The 18,088-nt window shown below is 35.9% G+C and overlaps 1 protein-coding gene across 1 annotated transcript in view; it reads left to right on the top strand.

Moving 5' to 3' along the window:
* LOC111147609 (ubiquitin protein ligase E3D) overlaps positions 1-12,744 on the top strand; it is a 138,019-nt gene extending 125,275 nt beyond the window's left edge. Inside the window, 2 exon segments of the mRNA XM_022503764.1 lie at positions 12,656-12,722; positions 12,725-12,744. Coding sequence (XP_022359472.1) covers positions 12,656-12,722; positions 12,725-12,744 — 87 coding nt within the window.
* The last annotated feature ends 5,344 nt before the right edge of the window (positions 12,745-18,088 follow it).

Below are 18,088 nucleotides of genomic sequence, written 5' to 3'. Positions count from 1 at the left end.
GTAAAGAATTAACTGGGGGGCATCTGGTGGCTCAGTTGGTTAAACGTCTGGCTCTTGATTTCTGCATAAGTCCTGTTCTCAGGGTTGTGAGATGAAGCCCCACGCTGGGCTCCATCCTGGGCATGGAACCTGCTTTAGATTCTCTCTCTCCCTCTCCTGCTGCCCTTCACCACCCTCCCCCCAAAAAAGATCAGAGTGATATTTAGGTGCTGGAGCCTTTTCTTGTCTCTTTACAACTGTACATATGTAATTCTTTATAAACAACTTCATTTGTCCATACTCCCAATGTTTCTGACTCTCTTCCTTCTGGTCTTTAATTATTGTTTTCTTCTCATTTAACTTCAGCTTAGGTATTATTTGTAAAGGAAATAAATGTTCAGATATTTCCATTTGAACTGCCAGATGCTTTTCAGCAAGTCTTGCTATTATACTAATATTTTAAGCAGAAATCAGAGCGTTGCAAACAGAAGACATAGTTCTTGATATTTTTATTTTAAATAGATGTGTTAAATCAGCTTACATGATTGTAATTTCTAATATAGTGGGAATTATGTATACCATCTTTGCATATTAGAGTGTGATGAGAATAGTATGCATTTTTTTGGTTGTCATATTTTTCTTCCTTTTTTCATATTATTCTCTGTTATCTTGATATTTTTCATCCTGAAAACAAAAGCAAAAACAAAAACACACAAAAAAAACCTTTGCTCTCTTGGAAGCAATAGTGTGCAGGGTTTTTTGTTTTGTTTTTTTCTTGGTAGTGGTTGCTCTTAAAATTTTAAAATATATAGAATAGATAGTTTTGTAGCAAAAACAAAATTGTTCATTATCTTTACTTCTTTCAAACAGGCAAGAGTTTTATCAACATTTTATCTATATTTTATTGTTGATGTATAGTTGACATACAATGTTATTATATTAGCTTCAGGTATACAGTGTAGTGATTCAGTAATTCTATACATTACTCAGTGCTCATTACAATTAAGGGTAAGTACCATACAACGTTACTACAATATTATTGGCTATGTTTCTTATGTTGTACTTTACATCCCTGTAACTTATTTATTTTATAACTGGAAATTTGTTCCTCTTAGTCACCTTCACCTGTTTCGCCCATGCCTCCCAACAACCATCTCCCCTCTGGCAACTACCACTTTGTTCTCTTTTAAAAGTCTGTTTTTCTTTGTTCATTTGTTTTGTTTTGTTTTTGGATTCCACATATAAGAGAAATCATACAGTATTTGTGTTTCTCTCTCTGACTTATTTCACTTAAAATAATCGTTTCTTTTCCATCCGTGTTGTTGCAAATGGCAAAATCTCATTCTTTTTTATGGCTGAGTAATATCCCATTATATATATAAGCCACAACTCCTTTATCCATTCACCTATTGGTGACTTGGCTTAATTTCACATCTTGGCTATTGTAAATAACCCTGCAATAAATGTAGAGATGAATATATCTTTTCTTATTAGTGTTTTTGTTTTCTTTCAGTAAATACCTAGTAGTGGAATTACTAGAGCATATGGTATTTCTATTTTTAATTTTTTGAAGAAACTTCTCACTGTTTTTCACAGTGGTTGGACCAAATAACATTCCCATCATAGTGCAGGGGGGTTTCCTTTTTTCTATATCCTTGCTAATACTTATTATTTCTTATCTTCTTTATATTAGCTATTCTGACTGGTGTTAGGTAATGTGTCCTTATGGTTGTAATTTGCATTTTTCTGATAATCAGTGATGTTGAACATCTTTTCATTTGTCTCTTGGCCATCTGTATGTCTTTGGTATGTCTTTGGGAAAATGTCTATTTAGAGCCTTTGCATACTTTTTAAATGGATTGCTTGGTTTTTTGAGTTCAGTAAATTTTTTTTATTTATTATGGATATTAACTCCTTGTTGGATATATATTTGCAAATACCTTCTCCCATTCAGTAGGTTGCCTTTTTATTTTATTGGCAATTTTGTTTGCTGTGCAAAAACTTTTCATTTTGATATAGTTCCAGTAGTTTATTTTCACTTTTGTTTCTCTTGCCTGGGGAGATATATCCATAAATACACTGCTAAGGGTATGTCCAGGAGATGATTGCCTATGTTGTCTTTTAGGAGTTTTATGGCTTCAGGTCTCACAGGTTGGTCTTTAATACATTTTGAGTTTATTTTTTAAAAGTCATAAGTATTCCAGTTTCATTTTTTTGCATGTAGCTGTCTGCTTTTTCTGACTCAATTTTTTGAAAAGACTGTTTTCTTCACTGTATATTTTTGCCTCCTTTTTCATAAATTAATTGGCCATTTATACATGGGTTTATTTCTGGGCTTTCTATCCTATTTCACTGCTCTGAGTCTGTTTTTATGCCTGTTTTTGTGTCTGTTTTGATTGTTAGAGCTTTTTAATATATCTTGAGATCTGGGGGTGTGATACCTCCAGCTTTATTCTTTCTCAAGATTGCTAAGATTGCTTTGGCTATTTGAGGTCTTTTGTGGTTCCATACAAATTTCAGGTTGTTTTAGTTCCGTGAAAAGTGCTATGGGTATTTTGATAGGGGTTGCTTTGAATCTTCAGATTGGTTTGTGTGGTATGGACATTTTAACAATAATAATTCTTCCAATCCATGAGCATGGAATATCTTCCCATTTATGTATGCCATGTTCATTTTTTTTTCATATTGCCTTCTAGTTTTCAGAGAATAGGTCTTTCACCTTGGTTAAATTTATTCCTAGGTATTTTAATCTTTTTGGTGCAATTGTAAATGGGATCATTTTCTTAACGATCTCTTGCTACTTCATTATTAGTGTATAGAAATGCAACATTTCTGCACATTGATTTTGTATCTTGTGACTTTAATGAGTTTATTTATTAGTTCTAGTAGTTTTTTGGTTGAGTATTTAGAGTTTTTTTCTATATAGTATCATGTCTTCTACAAATGATAAAAATTTTACTTCTTACTTACCAATAAGGATGCCTTTTTTTTTCTTTATCCAATTGCTCCGGCTGAGACTTCCAATATCATGTAGAATAAAAGGAACAACATCCTTGTCTTGTTCCTGATCTTAGAGAAAAAGCTTTCAGCTTTTCCCCATTGAGTATGTTGTTACCTGTGGGGTTTTCATATATGGCCTTTCCTATGCTGAAGTATCTTCCCTTTAAACCTCCTTTGTTGAGATTTTTTATCATGAATGGTATTTTGTGAGATGCTTTTCTGCATCTGTTGAGATAGTTGCATGATTTTTTTATCCTTCCTTTTGTTAATGTGGTGTATCACATTGACTTATGAATGTGTTTGAATTGAATCACACTTGCATCCCTAAAATAAATCCCACTTGGTTGGGTGAATGATCCTTTTAGTGTATATTGAATTTGGTTTGCTAATATTTTATTGAGAGTTTTTGCATCTCTGTTCATCAGAGATAATGGCCTGTAGTTCTCTTTTTCTGTAGTGTCATAGTCTGGTTTTGGTATCAGTGTAGGGCTAGTCTTGTGGAATGAATCTGAAAATTTTCCTCCCTCTCTTGTTTTTTGGAAAAATTTGAGAATAGGTATTCTTATTCAAATTTTTGGTAGAATTCACCTATGAAGCTATCTGTCTTAGACCTTTGTTGGTGAGAGTTTTTTGATTACCAGTTCAATTTTGGTGTTAGTAATTTGTGTATTCACATTTTCTATTTCTTCTTCATTCAGTTTTAGAAGGTTGTGTGTTTTGAGATTTATACATTTCTTCTAGGTTGTTCAGGTTCTTGGCATATAATTTTTCATTGTATTCTTTTATAATTCCTTGTATTTTTATGGTTTTGATTGTTATTTCTATCCTTTTATTTCTGATTTTATTTATTTGAGTTCTCTCATTTTTTTCTTGATAAATCTAGTAAAGGCTTATCAATTTTGTTTATCTTTTCAAAGAACCAGCTTTTGTTTTCATTGTTCTTTTCTACTGTTATTTTCATCTCTATTACATTTATTTCCATTCTGATCTTTATTATTTCCTTCCTTCTACTAACTTTGGTCATTCTTATTTATATTGTGAATGGTATTATGCTTGATGACATCATGGAGTTCCCCTAACCTCTTCTCGATTTTTATTATTTTTTTCTTTTTACTGTGCAGCTTGGTTGGTCTCCATTATCTTCTGGATCATTGATTCATTCTTTTGCATGCTGTAATCTGCTGTTGATTCCCTCTAGAGTAGTTTTCATTTCAGGTATTGTATTCTTCAGCTCTGCTTCTTTATTATATTTTTCATCTCTTTGTTGATGTTCTCACTGAGTTCATCCATTCTTTTCTCAAGTCTAGTGAGTATTTTTATGATCATTACTTTGAACTCTTTATCAGGCATATTGCTTATCTCCATTTCATTTAGCTCTTTTTCTCTGATTTTTGTCTTGTTCTTTCATTTGGAACATATTCCTCTGTCTCTGTATTTTGTCTAACTCTGCGTTTCTTTCTGTATTTTAGGTGAATAAGCTATATCTCCTGGTTTTGAAAGTAGTGTCCTTGTATAGAAGAGTTCCTCTGGTGCCCTGTAGTGCAATCCCCCCAGTCACCAGAATCAGGTGCTCCAGTGGTCCCTTTTTGAGTTGTGTCTGCCCTCCTATTGTGGTGGAGCTCAGCCCAGGAGGCTGCAGTAAACTGATTTGCCTGCTGTGGGCACACTAGGCATAGTTCACTCCCTACACTGTTGAGAGACCTGTCTGCAACAGCATGGGCTCATTGGTGGGTGGGGCCAGTCCTTAGCCTGGCTATGTGCAATTAGACTCTGCCACAGCTGCAGGTATATAGAAGGCAGGTCTTAGTCTCTGCACAGGAAGCTGAGAGATCTGCCCAGCTGCTGGAACTGTGGGCACACTGTTGTGTGAGATTATCTTCCCTGCCTTCCCAGGGCACAAGTCACATTGGAGGTGAGTCTGCTAGGGAATGTCAAGTGGGGCATTTGGTGCTCGCAAGGTAGATGGATAGTGTTAGAACTGGCTTCTGCAAACATCTGGCTAGGTAGGCTGGGGGAGAGCAAGAGAAATGGACATGCCTAGAGAAGTTTCCTACAGATCCCTGCCCCTCTTGCATGGATGTAAGTTAGTCTATATTAGTCACCTATACCCCAGGCACTTTTCAAACTTCTGCTTCTCTGTTGTGTCTCAGGCTGAGTATAGCATGAGCTCTCTAAGGGTGGGGACTCAATTTCATTACACCCACTAGCTCTCCTAGATTTAAGCCCCACTGATTTCCAAAGCCAGATGTTATGGGGATTCATCTTCCCAGTGTAGATCCCCAGGGTGGGGGTGCCCAGTGTAGGTCTGATCCCCACTTCTCTTGTTTGTGATATCCCTCCAGATTTTGGGTAGTCATCCAGGGTTTGGTTCCCAACAGTGTCTCTGCTCCTCATACTCTTTTCTCTGTGGACTTCTCCCCCTGACTAGGTGTGGAAGGTCCTTTCTGCCTGTCTTTATTTTCAGAGTTCATTATAATGGATGTACTTGCCTTGGTGGATCCATGGCACAAGGTGAGCTCAGGATCATTCTTCTCTGTGTCTTCCTCAACATGTTCCTTAACTCTCTACTAAGCACATTTTTCTCCTCACACCACATCCTCCCCATTATTGTCTACTGTTTTATTTGTTTCACTTAAAAACAAATAAATTAGTTAATTGTAAGGATTTTAATGTTCATTACATACATACATATCAGTTGTCATGCTTTTTTGTTTTTCTCCTGCATCCCATATCCTTTAGTATTGCTTTCACTGACAGCCTATGAATAGCACACTCTCTTAGTCTTTCTGTGTCTAAAATGTCTTTATTTTGTTCACAGTCTTGAAAGATGACTAAGCTAGGTATAGCATTCTGTACCTCTTTTCAATTTGAAGATCTATCACTCATTTCCTTCTGCCATCTATTTCTGTTGATAAGACAGCTGTTGTAAAATTATTTGCTATTCTTCTGAAGATAATCTATCCTTTTTTTCCTACCAGTCTGTACGATTTTATCTTTGTACTTCATGTGCTGTATTTTTATAGTGATGTCCAGGTGTAGATTTAAAAAATTTTTTTCTTCCTAATACTCTGAGACCACTTCATCTGAGGACTCCTGTTTTTAATTAGTTCTGGAAAGTTGTTAACAGTTGTATAGTAAATTTCCATTATCCCTTCCCTCCCATTTCCTTCTTTTTATCTCCTATGAGACATATATTGGAGTCTTTCAAGTTATTCTCCTTTGTCTCTTAAATGTTTTTTCAAATATATATACCTGAATTCAAGATAAATTTCCCAGTAGTGGGTTTTCCAATTCACTCATTCTGGTGTTTATCCCCATTATTGAGTTTTCTTTCAGTGGATATATATTTTTTATTTCCAAGATACCAAGTTTCAAAAGTCTTTCTGAGAATTTGAAATTCACATGCCCTTAAGTCTTTTTCATTTGTTTCATAATTTTAATTTTGTCTGCAGCTGCTCAATCTTCCAGTTGTTAATATTGTGCTATTTAGGATTTGATTTCTCATGTGTTTTAGAATTTTAGTGTCATCGTTGGCTTTTTATGACTTAACCCTGGTTTTCATATCTGTAGTAGGAGAATAACTACCCTTACTGTCTGAAAGCACTTTGTAAGGAATAAAGGCAAGGTGTGACCATTTTTATAATTAATGTAATTAGTATCACATTTTACCACTATGCTCTATCTTTGAAGTCAAAGTTGTTGAGGATGGGTGGGTGGCATGGGGAGGAAATGAAATATGTTAGGTTATGATAAAACTTCATCCCCAGATTTTTTAGTTGTCTGCTAAATGTTGTCAGCAGTTCAGGTCACAAATTGCAGAGTAGTTTCTAGAAGCAAATGGATTGTGGCTTTGTTTTTACTTTTAGAGTTGTGTGAAATGGAAAGGAAATTGTGTTTAATGATAGTAGAGCTAGCTCAACCATTTGCTGTATTTTCAGTTTTTCTTGACTCTATTGTTTCTTTTTTTAACCCAGTGATAGTACCTACAGTGTACCTTGCTAGTTAGTGTTTAGGTACTTTTAAAAATCCATTTAAACTAAACTTGCTCTGGATGTACAAGGGTTTCTTATATTATGTCTTTTGTTAATTATTTCTTTCATTTCATAATGTTGAGGGCTTGGGCTGGATATGATGCTTTTTATTAGTTTTATAAAACACTTTGTTTGTGTCCTTCCTCTGCCCCCAAAACAAAAACAAAAGCTGTGCCTTGGCAGGTGTTGAGAGACAGTGAGAGAAGTTATAGCCTGAGTTGGACTCTGGATACACAGAATTAAACGTTTTCTTCTCATATTGCCACATTCTTGGCAACAGTCAGCTGGAGCCCTGCTTTTATCCCTAAACTGGGCATTTTTTAAATTGAAAAATTTGCATCCTGCTCTTTCTCCATCCTCTGGAGAGTCAAAAAGTGTTCTATACATTTCCCGGGTAGCAGAAAATAATGGTAGCTATGTAGTAATCCATCTCACAAACTGAAAACAATATGAAACAACTTCCCAATTATGAAAGCTCTCCACACATATTTGGAGACGGACAATGCCAAAAGTTAAAATAACTGTGAGTAAATAGAAAAAAAATCAAGTTCTGGTGTTCAATTCCTTATACTTCTCTCCCACCTCCACTCTGCCATAAGGCTTTTTGTGAGCAAAAGCAGAATAAGAAAAACTACAAAGAAGACAGAAGACAGAGGCTAGCAAAAGTGCTTAAGGGTGATTTTAGACCACTTAGAATGACCACTAGAAAAGTTAAATCCAGCCTAAATTTTAAAATGCTGGAAAAATGTCCAAGCAGATCAGAGCTTGTGGAGTATAGGAAAGAGATTTTAAAGTACATGTGATTTAAAGGGTCAGGTGACATATAGGACCAGGTATAACATTTTAAAAGACAGGCACAGTTTAAAGGGTAATAATTTAAAAGAGTAAACGTTACTTAACTGAGGCAGTCTTCTGGAGGAGGGGAAAACAGCTTCTGGAGGAGGGGAAAAAAAGAAAAGAAGTGCTTTTTTAGCAGTTACATGAAGGAGAAAAGAAAAGCAGGTTGAACACAGGGGTGGATTTAGGATTCACCAAAGAGACAAAGAGAATCAGATAATCAGAAAACTCAACAGCTCTTTTCCTACCACCAAAACAAACCTACTGACAGAAAAACCCACTGAAGTACGTGGGCTTTTGCTAGGCTGACAGAAAAGGGCTCCTTTCAAAATAGATAATTAAAAAAACAAAACTCCAATATCATAAAAATGAGAAAAAGAAAGTCAGTAGAGAAATTTTGCAGAAAATCAGAAAACACAAAATCAAAACCTCCAATTCTGGAAAATCCTCTGCACAGTGACCATGAAGCAAAAGAAAAGTGTAAGTTCACACTCCAGACAGAATTAAGGACATCAAGCATTTGAAGATACGAAAAACAACTGTGAGTCAGAAATGCAACATGGACAAAAACCAGGATAAATAAAAAAAGCAGTTGATTGAACTAAGGAAATGGAAAGAAGACAAAATGGTCTTAGAAATGAAGCATAAATTTTAAAGTGCCCAATTGAAAATAGACTCTAATGAAAATTTAATAAGGGGTTTAAAGATACACAGAGAAATAACCAGGAAAATGAAAACGACATAAAGAAGGAAATAAGAGTCTGAAGAAGAGGCAGATTTTTACCTCTGTCTTCTTAGTTTTTTTTTGGCTGGCTCTGAGAAACCGCGCTAAGACAGATTAACAGGAGAAAGGCATATAAATTTAGATAAGTTTCACATAACACGGAGGTCCTCATAAGGAATGAGGACCCAAAGGAATGATCAAATCCACATTCTTTTATAGTTGGTTGAACAGAGAAGCAATTGAGAAAAACTATGTGAGGAGGCTAAAGGAAGGTAAGAATTATTTTAACTAGGTCTGTTTGCACAAATTTTTTTTTGCTCTCAGCTTCTGGTCCTTCATAAGAATGTTGCTTTCCTTCTGGTTTAGGAAGAACATCTTTCACTTGGGAATTTCATATCCTACTTTTTAAGAAAAAGAAGAAAGGTCAATATGTTTTTCTTTGATTTGCTCTTTTTCTAGTGCTTTAACTCAAAATAATTTTTATGTTAAAGTAGCATATTTTGGAGTGCCTTATTCTGCCACCCTTCAGGTCCAAGAGAAATGAGAATCAAAGATAAGCAAAGAAGTCGTTTTAAAAATTTTTTCAGAGTCCCAGAAATAAAACAATAACAAGGAGATAATATTTAAAACTATAATTTAAAAATAAATTACAGAAATAGAAAAAGACCTGAATCTATACATTGAGAGAGTTCACTGGGTACTTGGGAAAATTAATGTGGAATGATCAAATCTGAGACATATCAGACTAAATCTCTTAGATTTCAGGGATAAAGATAAATTACTCAAGTGCCCTAGGTCAAAAGATCAAATAACTTGCAAAGGCAAAATAATTAGAGTAGCATGAAACTTAAAAATCTACAAATGGAGACAATAATGGGGGCAGCATTTAATATTTTTTAATTTAAATTCAGTTAATTAACATATAATGTATTCGTTTCAGGGGTACAGGTATGTGATTCATCAGTCTTATATAATACTTAGTGCTCATTACATCACATACGTTCCCCAGTGTCCATCATCCAGTTACCTCATCCCTGTACCCCCTCCCCACCCGCAACCCTTAGTTTATTTCCTGTGATTAAGAGTCTCTTATGGTTTGTCTCCCTCTCTGGTTTTGTCTTGTTTCTTTTTTTTCCTCTCTTACCCTAATTGTCTTTCTCTGATTGACTTACTTCACTTAGCATAATACCCTCTAGTTCAATCCACATCCTTGCAAATGGGAAGATTTCCCATTTTTTTGATGAGTGTATAATATTCCATTGTGGGGTGTGGGGTGTGTGTGTGTGTGTGTGTGTGTGTGTGTGTGTGTATACCACTTCTCCTTTATCCATTCCTCTCTCAAAGGACATCTAGACTCTTTCCATAGTTTGACTGTTGTGGACATTGCTGCTATAAACTTTGGGATACAGGTGTCCTTTCAGATCACTGCTTATTTGTATCTTTGGGGGTAAATGCCCAGTAGTGGAGTTGCTGGGTCTTAGGGCAGCTCTATTTTCAACTTTTTGAGAAACCTCTAGACTGTCTTTCAGAGTGGCTGCACCAGCTTGCATTCCCACCAACATTGTAGGAGGGTTCTAAGGGGTAGCATTTTAAAAAAAAAAGAAAGAAAAGAAAACAACAGAAACCCTCAAATAAGGTATAAATCAAGGATTTTGTATACAACCAGGCTCTCCTTCAGATATCAAAGTAATACTGAAACGGTTTTGACCATATAAAAATTTAGGGTGTCCTGCATTTATCAGTCTTTCTTAAAGAATGTACTAGAGCAGGGGTCAGCAAACCATGGCTTTCCATCTGTTTTTGTAAATAAAGTTTTATTGGTAAATAGCCACAGTTGCTTGTTTACATGCCACCTGTGGCTGCTTTTATGCTACACTATGGCAGGGTTGAGTAATTGCAATTAAGGACCATATGGCCCATAAAACCTAAGTATTTACTTTATGGTTTTTTTACAGAAAAAAATATGCTGACCTCTATACCAGAGAATTCCTAACCAGTGACAGAGAAATTATCAGCATAGGACTAACATTGATCATGGCCTTTAAATACATATAGATATTCATGTAAGAGTAGAAGAGAGATGGGCACGGTAGAAGAAGACTAACACACAAATGATATGTACAGTGACAAAGTGAAATAATGTAACTTTAAAAATGGGAGGAGAAGGGATAAAGAGGAATATAGAAAAAAATCATTTTTGATTAGACAATAAGTGGGTGATAAAGAATACCCCTCACCAAAAGAGAAATGTAGTAACCAGATGGTGAATAGTTAAATAAAGGACATTTAGGGGCGCCTGGGTGGCTCAGTGGGTTAAAGCCTCTGCCTTCAGCTCAGGTCATGGTCCCAGGGTCCTGGGATCGAGCCCGGCATCGGGCTCTCTGCTCAGCGGGGAGCTTGCTTCCTCCTCTCTCTGCCTGCCTCTCTGCCTACTTGTGATCGCTGTCTGTCAAAAAGATAAATAAAATCTTTAAAAAAAAAAATAAAGGACATTTAAAAATGCAAGTACAAAGGCAACCACTAGAACAAAAATAAATAAACTTTCCTAAATACTAATCTGTGCCTCTTTTAGGGAAAGAAACAAGAATTTTTAATTCACAGTTATAAAATATCATGATAGATGTGTGACTAAACATATCAGTCCTATCAATAAATATGAATGGGCTTAATTTACTTATTAAAAGAAAAAGATTCAGAATTTGACTTGCAATGTAAAACCCAAGTATACTGTATCAGAGACCTATATCTAACCGTGAGTCAAATATTCTAAAAAGAAAAGATAACCAAAGGTGGAATTCTGTTTGTATTATGTAAATGGAAACAAAAAGGAATGGTAGTGATTCATTCTGATACCAGACAACATAGAATGTAAGTCACAGAGCATTAAACATACTAAAGGACACTTTTAAAAAAATTTTACTTATTTATTTGAGAGAGAGCAAGAGAGAGCATGATCAGAGGGAGAGGGAGAAGCAGGCTCCCTGCTGAGTCAGGAGCCCAAAGTGGGACTCGATCCCAGGATCCTGAGATCATGACCTGAGCTGAAGGCAGATGTTTAACTGATTGAGCCACCCAGTCGCCCTTAAAGGACACTTTTTAATGCTAAAAGCCATAGTTTACCGACAAAAACAAAAAAGAGGAAAGCCTTTATTACCTAGATATTAATAAATTCTCTTATTAACAACCCCTTGGTGGAAAGGGACATATGAGTTGAAATTGCAGGGTTTTAAAAAAATGATGACAATGTAGTCTCTTGTGATCGGCTTCTTTCAGTGAGCATAGTTTTCATGGTTTTTCTATGTCATAGCATATATCAGTGCTTCAGTCTCCTTTATTGCTGAATAATATTCCATTGTATGGATATATCACATTTTATTTATCTGTTCATAAGTTAATGGATATTTGGTTGTCTCTATCTTTTGACTATTGCAAATAATACTGATGTGAACAATTGGATAGCTTTTTGGAAAAAGACAAAATTAGATCCATATGTCACACCATACATAACAACAATCCCCAAATTGATTAGGAATGTAAATATAACAAATGAAAAATGATAGTGGAAAAACTGATGAAATTTGAATAAGATCTGTAGTTTAATTCATAATATTGTACAAATATTAATTTCCTGGTTTTGATAATTATCCTGTGGTTATATAAGATGTTAGTATTAGGAGAAGCTGGGTAAGGTACATATGGGCATGCTTGTTTTTGTTTTGTTTTGTTTTGTTTTTTGCAGCTTTTCTCTAAATTTAAAAATATTTTAAAAAAAAAAAGTTTTAAAATATCAGGTGGCAAACCAAAAAAATAAAGTAAATATATTCCACACAAGATGGGGGACTAAACCAAGGCTTATCCTTAGAGCCTTAAGAAAGGAAACATACTGGTGTTAACTAGAAAAGAGAGGTATTAGAGGATGGCCAACCTCCTTTTGAGAGTTGGTACCAGGAGGTAGCTGGTTACAAATCAAGAAGGCATGAGACTGAGTGCAGTTTCCTTTATTACTATAATATGTAAGGTAACGTAAGCCTTGCAACAGAGGTGGAAATTTTTCATGTATACACCATAATTAATTGTCTTTCAGTTTGGCCACTGTTTATTTCAGAGCCTTGGAGCTTGTAATGGTGTGAATTCACATTCTGAGGGATGGAAGGGTGGATGGAAAAATGCTGATAAAGTAAATGTTGGTTATCTTCATCTTTTTAAAGATTCCAGCGCCTTCTCATTAGTGTTCAAAGAACAGCTGGTGGTTTTGAAGAGCTGGAATCTTAAGAGAATTGGAAATCTTTTAGGCCTTTAATATTAAAAAAAGCTTAGCAAAAATGATATTTTCTCAAAAAGTGTGAAGTTACCCTTTTTTCCCCCCAAAAGTCTTAGTTCTGTGAAAAGATAGTTCTATTAGGTTAGAATTTATCTCTATCCGAAATGATCAGGGCCCAAGGTCATGCAGGACAAACATGGCTATTGAAAAGCCACTCATTCCTATGAAGTAAGAAAATCCTTTAGAAAACGTTTATTGGTTTGTAGGCTAACTGGACATCTTATGTTGACCCAAAGAAAGATTTATTATTTCTGTGTTTCTGATTATGCCATTTCTGGTTTTTATCATAAAATCAAGCAGGAATCATAGTAGGCATGGTTTTATTATTTTGGTTGCCATTTTGTTTTTTTGGAATTATGTTTGAAATAATGCAAAAATGGTTGATTAAATTAGATGTTTATAATCATTATATATAAAGTTCAGATTAGGTTCAGTTATGCAAGACTCTGTTATAGTAGCGTCTCCATAAGAAAATCAAATTCATATTACATCCCCTAACTTAGAGCTTTTTGTTCCCCCCAAGAACATAATTTACCATATGTACAAAGACTGCTGCTATTTAGATTCCCCTGGATATCTTTATCCAGCATTTTGTCAAAGGAGAAATTGCCTTATGCATAATCTGAAATAATTGAAATAATTGGAAGTATAATGAGAGCCAACATTTAGAAGCTCCCTTGTGTTTCTACTCTGCAAAATAAAATTATCACCGAATGCATTCATGTTTTAAGATTTAAGCGGACCTGGTAAATGAATCTTGTTTTCTAAATGTGCGGAGGGGCTAATATAAGGTGGTTGGTCTCCCTAAAACAGGTGTTAAAAGATCTTTTGAAGTTTGCCAATACATCTGCTAATTTACCATGTTGATGTGGCAGTTTGCAATATAGAGCTGATGACAGGAATCAGGATGTAGTTGAACTGTATTTTTAAAAATTCATATTATTTCCTATTCCTCTGCTTTCTATGATATATGTAACATCATTAATAATGTTCTCAGATGTCCCTGAGAGATTTGTAGTCTTGTTTTGTTTTTAGTGATTGTTAGGAATTGGCTTTAAAAGGAAGTCATTCATATGTGTGGTTCCCAGGATCCATTTCAGCATCTGACCAAATTTCACATTCTTGTTCACTTTTTGCATGGATTTCATTCCATTTCTGTGTTTAAGTTTAGAAGTCACAGTAGAGTGAACTGAAAAGCCTGGAAAAGGGCTTGGGTAAAGCACATTGGGATTTCCCTCTTTAGGAAGTATTTTTGAAGTGTCATTGGATGTTTGTTTTATATTCCCTGTTGGGTTGTGTCAGGGGAGAGGTTTATGTCAGCTATAAGATTTCAGACTCTGGAGCCAGATAATATGTGGATTTGAATACCAGTTCTACCATGTGCTTACAAGTTGTGTGGTCTTGGGAAAATTTCCCCACCTGTAAATGAGAATTAAGTCTCTACTTAGTAGGAATAAAGGACCAATCAATCAGTGAAAGACTAGTATTTTATTTTATTTCTGTTATATTATATATTACATTATTATGTTTTTGTAATTTTGTGGGTCATCTATTAGTCCTCATGTTTTAGAGGCTGCTATCATCATTCCTCATATTTTCAGGTTTCTTTAAAACAACAGAATCCACCCTGGCTAGTTGGAACAGAAGCAGAATTTATTAAAGGCTATCCGGTAGTTACTTGTGCAGCCAGGAACAGAGCCCAGTTCACCAACCAGGTTATTTAAGGGAAAACATCACTACATCACTTATCCAGGGACCCTACCCTGCTACCCTCAGAAAGTCTGATACTTCCCTCTGTGGTCACTGTAGGATGGATTCTCCATTATTTCCTCCTCAAGTTACTTAATTCCCAAGCGAAGTTCCGAGCATGGCATCTGGTTGGTGGAGTCTGCTCCCGTGATGCTTCCCTGGCTTCATGGAAGGACGGGGAAACAAGTTTTCTGTCTCTGACCTAGGGAAGTAGGACCAATAAAGAAGGAAATTCTTCAAACATTTCAAGGGTGTTCAGAAGGGGGTGGGCAGGCAGAAAATATGACGGCCCTCCTGGGACATTTTTGTTACAGTAGATTGATTCATAAAGACTAAAATATATCTAAATTATAAGAAAGGTGACTTAGGTTTATTATTCCTTCTTCAAATCATGTCTTATTTTTAAAGTAGACTTTGTTTTCAGACATAACTGTGTCACTTGCCCTTATCATTGAAATACTTGGCTTTATACATATAGGACATCTTGACTTTGTAGGCCATAATCACAAAAGCTAAGCAAGTTAAATCCAAGGGGATGAAAACTCATCTTCCTTACCCCCAAACCTCTGCTGGCTTTTAACATGAGTGCCGTCACTAGCCAATCTGTTTCTCTGCGTGGAAATACTGAAACTATTTCTCTCCTCCATGACATGGGAACCTGCCAATTTTTCCTTTCTGACTTTTTTGTTTTTCCTTTAGACATCCTTCTCTTATCTTACCTACTAACCTGGAAATTATGTGGCTAAATTGGGTCTCTGTGAAGAAAATGAGCATGGTAGCATGGTGGCGTGGGGGTGGGGGGAGGGTGGATACTGGGATTCAGCTAGAAGAAACAGTCTTTTTTTTTTTTCCCAAGCATTTCTAATTTTAAAAGAAATATATAGTGATTGTTGGAAATTTAAAAACTTAAAAATCTAAAAGGAAAATAAATTTCCAGAGTCCTGTCCTACAGAGTTAAGCATTTTGGTGTGTTTCCTTCCCAGTGTTTTCTCTGCAGGCATGCTTGGATGTAAGGAGGGCAGTTTAAAAGAGAAAGAGGGCAGTTGTTTTTACAAAACCAGAATCGGGTTGTATATGTTAAACCCTACTTTCTTCATTTATGTCATGAATAATTTCCTGTATCATTTAATAATAGCTAATATTTGTTATTTACTATGTGGTAGTCACTCTTCTGAGCACTTTATAAATAGTAACTCATTTAATCTTTTCAGGAGTCTCTGTGGTAAGTACTGTTATCATCTACATTTGTTACATGAGGAAACTGAGTCACAGAAATATGTTCAAAGTTGTCTGTGCTCACAAAGTAGTTAAGTGATAATGACTATGAGCTCACGTTCTCCCTAGTATTTATCTGTGGGAGCTCTTGGAGGCCTGGGTTGAAAGTATGTTCCCGCAGAAAGGATTATTTGTGAGGTCCCATAAATAGTATGAATTCTTTGCCCAAACATTCCTAAGAGTAGGCTTATGATTAGGAATTCTCAGAGGTGCCTTTGCTTCCACCCTCCTTGCTGGACACTAACCAAGGCTGAGGCAGGCAAATAGCTTCATCTGTTGTCTTCCTCTGGAAGGCTGTGTTTTTCCAATTCCATTTACCATGGGAGAATAGCAGAGAAGGAAGGGGTGGGTATCTCAAGGGCTTGTGATCCAACCTTTTATTTTACAGGACTCCAGGCTTGTCCTCTGACCCCCAGCATTTTACAGGTTCAAGCTCATGCTCTAGTCCAGACCTTCAAGGATGAGCAGAATCCTCTGGGAAAACTTTCTTCAGCCTTGGCTTACCAAGGGGTTTCAGAATTCTTTCCTACCTTATAGGATTTGGTTATTCTCCTGACAATTCAACTGTGTATTTAAGTTTTTAAAAATATTTATTCAGCATTTTTGGTCTTTTATACCGAGGGCTGCTTCTAGCCTCAAGTCTACCACCACATTGGAAGAAAGGGAGTTAGATCTTTTTTCCTAAAAATATAAGTTTTAAATTTTATGTGGTAGCTTCAGAAGTTAAACTTAACAGGTCAACTCAGTTTTCTAGGTCACAATCAAGAGCAGAGAAAGACATTAAAAAGAAGCAGTAACTACCAATTTGGGTCTCTTAATAGTGTAAAGGGCTCTATGCTAAGTGCTTTGCAGGGATGATCTCATTTAATCCATCACCACTATTCTGTAAGATAAATACTATCATTCCCACAGTAAAGATGAGGATGATGAAGGTTCAGGAGATTTGCCCAAGATCACATAACTAATAGGTAATTTATAATATTGACCTTGGGTCATCAAGAAAAGGTTAAATTATACTTGATGAAATCTTTAAGTTTCTTGCACTGCTATTTTGAAAGACAGCAAAATGTGTAATATATCTTAAATTTCCATTTAAATTGTGTTGTTGCAGATCAGTGTCCTGTTATTGTATTAAAAAGATAAGCATATCAACGAAATACTGAAGGCAGTTCACCTTGCCTTCTTTACTCTTTTGCCTTCTTTAAGAAAAATTACTCTTAAAATACCTCCCAAGGATTTTTCTGGCTGTCAAATCCCAAAACACATTTGTCAGCTTGAACGAGAAGAGAAACTTTGGCCAAGGATTTAAGAGATTAATTGCTAGACATGGATATCTTTTGTTCCATAATTCATCGCAAAACACTTCTCCCTCAACTTCAGACAACTGTGTGGTATTTGGTTATAATGTTAATATACACTTCCCTCTATGGAAGTGTTTCTTAGAAATTTAAGTATTTTTTCCAGTTGAACATTCATGTTATGAATCAGACTTGGAAAATGTGGAAAATTTTTTAGTACAGTAATTTGAAGTACTGTTTCTCAGGTAGTGAGTGTTTTCAGTGAAACTTCTTTTTCGTGTGTGACAGTTTTCTGTTTGCAAGTTAGGAGATAAATATTGAGACAACAATGTAAGTTCTTCTCATCCAACTTTTTTTCCCCTAATGTAACCAGTCTCTGTCAGTCCAGGAAAATCAGAAAAAGGATTTCTGGTAAGACACTCTGCCCAAATTCAAAAGTAGATGGTTTCCTTGGTGTTTTGACTCCCTCTGTGCCAGGCTAGTTAGTTATTATTACATACTTAGATATCAGTAAAATTTCTGTAGAAATGTCTGTATACTTTATGAGCTTTGCTATATTTCATAATTGAACAAGGCATCATCATAGTTGTGTTAACATGTTTATAGAATCTTGGAAATAACAGGACTGAGGAGTTGGGATTAAAGCTGCTGCCTACGCGATCTCCCCTGGCGTCCTTATAATCGCCTGCCCTCCCCCGATCTGATACTTCTAATGCCAGGCACTAAAAACTGAGCCACCTCTCTGGAACTTATCAACCCACCCTTCCCCTGATTAGCATCTCAGGAAGCCTCCTTTGTCCTTGTTGGGTGTCCCCCTTCCCTGGCCTCTGGAAGCTCTGGCCTCAAGGAGGGGTGAGGGAGGCCAGTATTCAAA

The sequence above is a fragment of the Enhydra lutris genome, unplaced genomic scaffold (genome assembly GCF_002288905.1).
Source record: "Enhydra lutris kenyoni isolate GAN:26980312 unplaced genomic scaffold, ASM228890v2 scaffoldscaffold17, whole genome shotgun sequence".
Lineage (NCBI taxonomy): Eukaryota > Metazoa > Chordata > Mammalia > Carnivora > Mustelidae > Enhydra > Enhydra lutris.
This window is presented reverse-complemented; position numbering and strand designations above follow the sequence as displayed.